At 49.5% G+C, this 8,545-nt stretch overlaps 1 protein-coding gene across 1 annotated transcript in view; it reads left to right on the forward strand.

Annotated features, from left to right (window-relative positions):
- Positions 1-2,981, forward strand: part of LOC144945664 (parapinopsin-like) — a 62,389-nt gene extending 59,408 nt beyond the window's left edge. Inside the window, exon 7 of the mRNA XM_078874231.1 lies at positions 2,817-2,981. Within this exon, the coding sequence (XP_078730357.1) occupies positions 2,817-2,981 (165 nt within the window). The remainder of the gene's footprint in view (positions 1-2,816) is intronic.
- The last annotated feature ends 5,564 nt before the right edge of the window (positions 2,982-8,545 follow it).

Raw genomic sequence — 8,545 nt, forward strand, 5'->3', positions numbered from 1 at the left:
AGCAGATGAACAAAGAATATGGAATGCATATAGACCGCCCCGATCTGAAACCACATTAGAGCTCCACAAGTCTCTCCTCAACATGATTGGCAAGGCGTTGTTGAATAATCCCTGCCTGGACCTTTTCCGGCACACTGAGGAGGGAGATATCCCTGTATTGTTAAAGTCTGTGCTGTCCCCCTTCTTAAAGAGGGGGCCACCAGGGCATTCGTTAAATCCTTCGGAATCCATCCTAAGTTCCAGTCAGTTGCCATGATGTCTTGTAGGGTAGTCTGCACACAGATGCAATCCTCCCTCAGCATTTCGCTTGGGGCATCATCTCTACTAGGTGCTTTCCTGATCTCAGACTGTGGATCGCCTCTCATACTTCCTCCACAGATGGCACCTCAGCTATCCATTCAGAAGGGGTGGCTACTTCTTCCAATATTTTAGGCACAGCAGCCTGAGCAGGGTCATCCTCACCTTGCCCCATGATGTCGTCTGGGATGCAAGTAACTTATTTTGATGGAATTAAAGAGTGATTTGTGATTGCGGGAAACTGAGGCAGATTCTGTCTCCTCGAGCAACCCACGGCCACCACTCATCCTTGCAGCACCACACGGCTCTCCGAATCTCCGAGCGAAGGCTGCAGTAAGCCTCCTCATTCTCCGATGTTGGATATTGTAGACGTCGGGTGTGGGCCTATTGTTTTCTCTCAACCAGCTGGAAGACATCCTCCTTTATCCAGGGTCTCTGGTGAGTTGACTGCATATCCAATGCAGCCATTGCAGCTGTATGAGCCACGGTCCTGAACCTCACCAATTTCCCCTCAGCATCAGGAGGAGGAGGGCGGGGGGGAGGGTGCGATGCCAACCCCAGCTGCAAGCCATGTTGAAATTCTTGCTTGCAACTGTCCTCATCTAGCTGAGACCAGGCCACTGTGGGTTTGAATGGGGTTTGAGATGGACACCCACCACCGGACTGGAATAATGGCAGGCGCATTTTACAAATGACAAGCCAATGGTCAGTGAGCAGATCAGCTCCACATTAGTTTCTGGTTTCAAGGACATGGGCGCGCATCTGCTGGTCCATCATTATATAGTCTAGCAGATGTTCTTTGTTGGACCAGGCGAGCATCCATGGTATAGTGTGGATGCGCCAATGCCGGAACAGCATGTTTGTAATTACAAGCCCATGGGCTGCACGAAAGTCTTGCAGCCTCCTACCGTTGTTGTTGAGCTGATGTCGCCTATGCCTTCCAATCACTCCAGACCAGGTGCCAGCATCATGACCAACTCGGGCATTAAAGTTACCCAACAGGATGATTAAATTCCGAGGGGGTACTTTAACTTGCACCTGGAATAGGAGGTTATAAAAGGCGTCTTATTGGCCTTGTCTGCATCCGTCCACTGATGTTCATCTTCGGTGGGGGTGGGGAGGCGAGTCCACAAGACGTATCACTCACTGTCTCACCCACTTATCCACTCATTCACAAATAACTCGTTTACTCACATATCCATTCAACCACTCACCCACTCACTCACCCACTCACTCACCTACTCATTCACGAGCTCAGTCAAAGACAAATATCCCCCATATAGCCTTAACAGTCAGTTGGGGCAAGTGCTTTTAGCGAGTAGCATCTATGAAGGTTGGCACAGCACGCAAAGGGGTGGGTTGTCAGCACCGTGCTGTTGGCGATTTTTACACTCATTTGAGGCTGAATCGACCTATAGGAGGCCCAAAACCGGTCAGATTTAAGTCACTGATGTTGGCCGTGAGCAGGAATCAAAATCGTGTTACAAGTGTTTTTTTGTGCAGTGCGCTAACCACAGCACTTACTCACTCACCCACTCACCCATGCACTTACTTACCCACTCACTCACTTTCTCGCGCACTTTCTCACTCAGTCTACGTGTCACTCACTCACCCATTTGCGCACTCATTCACCCACCCACTCACTCACCCACCTAACCACCGACTCATTCACTCACCCACCCACTCACTCACCCACTCGCCCGAATGATGTGTGTACCTCTGAGATGGATTTCCTGGGAGCAATCGTCATCTCTGCAGGTGTAAGAGGCACTCGCTTACACCTCAACTCGCACCTCAATTCAAAGGGCACCCCCAGTGGCAGCTGTCCCTGTGTGCCACTCGGGGACTCAGTGCTGGCCGACAAGCGGGCATCAGTCTGCCAGTACTGGGCAGGGGGGCGGGGTGATGATGCAGTGTGGTCGAGCCGTGGGGATGCTCCAGTAGCAGCTATCTGTGTGCGTCACTCTGCCAGCCAGGGGCCCCCTCTTGCTGAAACGTAATCCTGGTTGAAAACTTTTAGAATTTTGGCAGATTCAGAGCTGGCACGCACATGGCTGGCTTCAATTTGTGAATGCCGCCATGTACATGTGTATGTTCAACTTCTTTCACACCGTACATAGCCAACTGTGCTAATCGGAAATGGTGGGGAAGGACAACTTAACACAACAAGAAGCAGTTCTCAATAAATGCGTTTTCAGAGGGCACGTGGTCGCCCCGTCACGGTTCATGCACATCGCAAGCAACGACCAGGTCGACCCGGCCGGATTGGAATCCGTGAACCTCTACAACGTTGTTCGGCACGACGTCCCGACGTTTTGATCCAACGTCCAGAGCGGTCCTGGGGCTCCCCCCATTGCCGAAGTGTAGCCAACATCGGGCACTGGGAAAACAAAGGCGGTCGGGCCTGAGGGGTCTTGGCCCACACCGGGCCTCCATAGGTGCTGCTGCTCGCGAATGGCACTTGTCCCAACAACCGCGCGGGCTACACACGGGGGACCTTTGTCTTTGTGTGTCCGCAGTTCCGCTCGATCCTGCGCCAGATGATCTGTGGGACAGCGGTGGGGGAGCAACGCCCTGAATCCGAGGCCGTGACGAGAGTGGAGACGCTGAGGGCCGTGGAGGGGGCGGGCAACCAGGGAGGGAGCACCGACGAGGGTGCCCCCTACGCCACTTCCAGCGCCTAGAACTTCCCCCCCCCCATTAACCATCTCTACCATACATGCCCCATATTATATTATCACCTGTATAACACAGCCCCCCATTAACACCTCTATCATATAGGCTCCCCATTAACACCCCGACCATACAGGCCCCCCATTAACACCTCTACCATACAGGCCCCCTATTAACACCTCTATAATACAGGCCCCCATTAACACCTCAATAATAGAGGCCCTCCATTAACACCTGTCATACAGGCCCCCCATTAACACCTCTACCATACAGGCCCCCCATTAACACCTCTACCATACAGACCCCCTATTAACACCTCTATAATACAGGCCCCCATTAACACCTCAATAGAGGCCCTCCATTAACACCTCTGTCATACAGCCCCCCATTCAACCCTCTACCATACAGGCCCCCCATTATCACATCTATAATACAGGCCCCCCATTAAGACCTCAATAATAGAGACCCCCCATTCACTCCTCTACTATACAGTCCCCCCCCCATTAACACCTCTACCAAACAGGACCCACATTAACACATCTACTATACAAGCCCCCCATTAACCCCTCTACCGTACAGGCCCCCCATTATCATCTGTATCATAGAGGCCCCCCATTAACACCTCTATCATACAGGCTCCCTGTTATCACCTGCATAATTCAGGCCCCCCCATTAACACCTCAATAATAGAGCCCCCCATTAATACCTCTATCATATAGTCCCCCATTAACACCTCTATAATATAGACTCACCATTAACATCTCTACCATGCATACCCCCCATTAACACTTATATCATACAGGCCCCCCACTAACCCCTCTATCATACAGGCCCCCCATTATCACCTGTATCATACAGGGCCCCCATTAGCACGTCTATAATAGAGGCCCCCCAGAAACACCTCTATCATACAGGCCCCCCCATTAGCACGTCAATAATAGAGGCCCTCCATTAACACCTCTATCATACAGGCCCCTCATTAACACCTCTACCATACAGGCTCCCCATTAGCACGTCAATAATAGATGCCCCCCATTAACCCCCCTACCATATAGGCCGCCCATTTACACCTCTACCATACAGGTCCCCCATTAACATCGCTACTATACAGCCTCCCCATTAATCCCTCTACCATATAGGCCCCCCATTATCACCTCTATCATAGAGGCCCCCATTCACTTCTCTACTATACAGGCCCCCCATTTACACCTCTACCATACAGGCCCCCATTATCACCTGTATCATAGAGGCCCCCCCATTAACACCTCTACCATACAGCCCCCCCATTAACCCCTCCACCATACAGGCCCCCATTATCACCTCGTCCATACAGGCCCCGCATTAACACCTCGACCATACAGTACCCCCCCATTAACACCTCTACCATTGAGGGCCCCCATTAACCCCTCTACCATACAAGTCCCCCATTAACCCCCTCTACTATACAGGCCCCCTATTAACACCTCTGTCATAGAGGACCCCATTAACACCTCTACTATATAGCCCCCCCCATTATCACCTCTACCATATAGCCCCCCCCCCCCATTATCACCTCTACCATACAGGACCACCCAAGCTATGTGAGATTTCCTAAGGGTGTCATTGACCCCTGTGTCTGAGATATCTGCCCCCCCCCCCCACCACGTGTTGGTCACGAGTTGTTAAGAAACGCAGTTTTGTTCTGGCTGCTTTTCCCACGTGCTTGAATCATTATCTCTTTTAACTATATTTGAATCATTCTCTCGCTGATTCTCATTATATCTCACTCGCTGTATCATTCTCTGAATCAATCTCTCTGAATCATTATCTGTTTGGATAATTATTTCTCTGCATCATTATGTCTGTGTTTGTGCGTGTGAATTAAAACTATGTACGTTACGAGTTCGGCATTATAAGCATTACATTATAATATTATCACGATTAATAATTTACGTATTGGTTAGTTCACTGAGTAATGATTTTGCCACAGCCAAGAAAAAACATAATAGTGACGCTGGTTAGGGTTATGGAGCAACTCTCAAGGCCAGATTTAGCCACACTTACCCATTCGCTCACTCACCGGCTCACTCACTCGCGCACTTGCTCACCCATTCGCTCACCCACTTGCTCACCCACTCATTCACCCACTTGCTCACTCACCCACTCGCTCGCTCACCCACCCGCTCCCTCATCCAGTTACTCGCTCACTCACCCACTCACTCGCTCGTTCAGTCAAACACTCACTCGCTCACCCACTCACTTACTGCGGGTGAGTTATAGAGTGATTATCACGCCTGAATATAGCGGGATTCACTCATCTCCCTTATCACCTCACTCTACTCCCACCCACGCACTATCGTGCCTCTCCCCTCTCATCTCACTCCTCTCCACGCACTTTCCTACCTCTACCCTCTCATCTCACTCGACTTCTCTCTCCAGCATGCAGTGTTTTCTATTGAAGCCACCGGGTAAGCTTAGCAAAGTGGGAGGTCGCTCCTTCTCCTCTGCTGTCCCCTCTGTCTTGGACTCCCTTCCCCCCTTGCCACCCGTGCTGTCGACTCCCTGGCCCTGTCCATGTCCAGCCTCAAGCCTTCTCTTTCTCTGCCTCTTTCTCTCTGTAAAATAAGCAATTCCCCCTGTTTCTGTGCAGTTTCTGTGGATGTGATCACAGATATAACACATATATAGAACTACGTTGTATAGTATAGACTCGCATAGAGATGCATATATTCACTCGGAGACCAATATAAACAGAGACCCATAGACTCACACATAGACCCACACACTCATGAGACCCATCGACTCAGAGTCCCATAGACTCACACAGAGACCCATATACTCAAAGACCTATAGACTCACAGAGACCCATACACTCAGAGACCCACACATTCAGAGATCCATAGACTCAGAGACCTATAGACTCACAGAGACCCACACACTCAGAGAACAATCGACTCACACGGTGACCCGTGGCGTGTTTTCACACTGAGGGTTGGTCTCCGATGTATCCCAGGGTTCCGATCTCACGCTACTGCTGTTCAATTGCTTGAAGCAGGAATAAACAGAGGAGGTGGAGCGTTCATAATTTGGGGAGTGGTGGCGCAGTGAATAGCACGCGACGCTACGAACCCCAACTAACGGAGTTCGATTACCGGGCACGGTCGACATTCATGGCGAGAGCGATCGCCGCACCTCAACTCGGCGATCTCTCCTCCCCTAGGTCTACTCGACCTCAGATGAGCGCCCGATGCGGTACTTAAAACATCAGCACTGAGAAGACAAAGGCGGCCGCGGGTGTATAGTGCCGTCCTTAATAGGTGCTCGCTGACAGCTCTCACAGCCAACAGTCTAAAATATTAAACAGGGAGAGTTCGTCCCGGTGTGTGTGTCTCTGTGTCTGTCTGTGTGTGTGGGGGGGATCTTTTGTGTGTGTGTCACCACTTTGTTGCATATTTCCTAAAGATTGTCATAAAACTCTTTTAATTTCCCTTTCATTTATCTGGTGGTGGGGTAAAGTGTGGGTGTTCTCCCGCCTCTTTTTTGAGACATCTGGTCAGAGTGGATCAGGAGACAAAAAACACAACTCAAGGTCGCTTTGTTGACGACATTCAGCCTTAATCACTATGCGCCTCTGTGTGTAGTGAGCGGTGAATGTGGGGAGCGGTGGTGTGGCAGTTAGCGCGCAGCGCTCCGAGCCCAGCTTCCCAAGTTCGATTCGTTCTCACGGCCAACACCAGCGACGATTATCTGCACCGGTCCCGTTCCTTGGCCTCCTCTTAGGTCGACTTAGCCTCAAATGAGTACCTAGTGCGGTGTGTAAACATCGAGCACTGGGAAAACAAAGGCGGCCAGGCGTTGGTTTCTGGCCACACGACTCTTCTCAATGGTGTGCCATGCCGGCCTTCATAGGTGCTACTCGCTAATAGCCCTTGCCCGAACAGTTTGCGTGGGCTACACGGAGGATCTCTGTCTTTGTGATACATGTCTTAAGCAAATGTTGTGTATACAGTGAGGGAAAAAAGTATTTGATTCCCTGCTGATTTTGTAAATTTCCCCATTGACAAAGAAATGATCAGTCTATAATTTTAATGGTAGGCTTATTTGAACAGTGAGAGACAGAATAACAACAACAAAATCCAGAAAAACGCATGTCAAAAATGTTATAAATTGATTTGCCTTTTAATGAGGGAAATAAGTATTTGACCCCTCTGCAAAACATGTCAGGAGGGATTTTGTCCCACTCCTCTTTGCAGATCTTCTCCAAGTCATTAAGGTGTCGAGGCTGACGTTTGGCAACTCGACCCTTCAGCTCCCTCCACAGATTTTCTATGAGATTAAGGTCTGGAGACTGGCTAGGCCACTCCAGGACCTTAATGTTCTTCTTCTTGAGCCACTCCTTTGTTGCCTTGGCCGTGTGTTTTGGGTCATTGTCATGCTGGAATACCCATCCACGACCTATTTTCAATGCCCTGGCTGAGGGAAGGAGGTTCTCACCGAAGATTTGACGGTACATGGCCCCGTCCATCGTCCCTTTGATGCGGTGAAGTTGTCCTGTCCCCTTAGCAGAAATACACCCCCAAAGCATAATGTTTCCACCTCCATGTTTGACGGTGGGGATGGTGTTCTTGGGGTCATAGGCAGCATTCCTCCTCCTCCAAACACGGCGAGTTGAGTTGATGCCAAAGAGTTCCATTTTGGTCTCATATGACCACAACACTTTCACCCAGTTGTCATCTGAATCATTCAGATGTTCATTGGCAAACTTCAGACGGGCATGTATATGTGCTTTCTTGAGCAGGGGGACCTTGCGGGCGCTGCAGGATTTCAGTCCTTCACGGCGTAGTGTGTTACCAACTGTTTTCTTGGTGACTATGGTCACAGCTGCCTTGAGATCATTAACAAGATACTCCCGTGTAGTTCTGGGCTGATTCCTCACCGTTCTCATGATCATTGCAACTCCACGAGGTGAGATCTTGCATGGAGCCTCAGGCCGAGGGAGATTGACAGTTATTTTGTGTTTCTTCCATTTGCGAATAATCGCACCAACTGTTGTCACCTTCTCACCAAGCTGCTTGGCGATGGTCTTGTAGCCCATTCCAGCCTTGTGTAGGTCTACAATCTTGTCCCTGACATCCTTGGAGAGCTCTTTGGTCTTGGCCATGGTGGAGAGTTTGGAATCTGATTGATTGATTTCTTCTGTGAACAGCTGTCTTTTATACAGGTAACAAGCTGAGATTAGGAGCACTCCCTTTAAGAGTGTGCTCCTAATCTCAGCTCGTTACCTGTATAAAAGAAACATGGGAGCCAGAAATCTTTCTGATTAAGAGGGGGTCAAATACGTATTTCCCTCATTGAAATGCAATTCAATTTATAACTTTTTTGACATGTGTTTTTCTGGATTTTGTTGTTATTCTGTCTCTCACTGTTCAAATAAACCTACCATTAAAATTATAGACGGATCATTTATTTATCAGTGGGCAAACGTACAAAATCAGCAGGGGATCAAATACTTTTTTCCCTCACTGTATCTGTGAACCTTGATAACCTAACTTCGATTCTAGGATATGGCCAATAGCATCTTACCATTGCAACATAT

This window comes from Lampetra fluviatilis, chromosome 38 (genome assembly GCF_964198595.1).
Source record: "Lampetra fluviatilis chromosome 38, kcLamFluv1.1, whole genome shotgun sequence".
Taxonomy (NCBI): Eukaryota; Metazoa; Chordata; class Hyperoartia; order Petromyzontiformes; family Petromyzontidae; genus Lampetra; species Lampetra fluviatilis.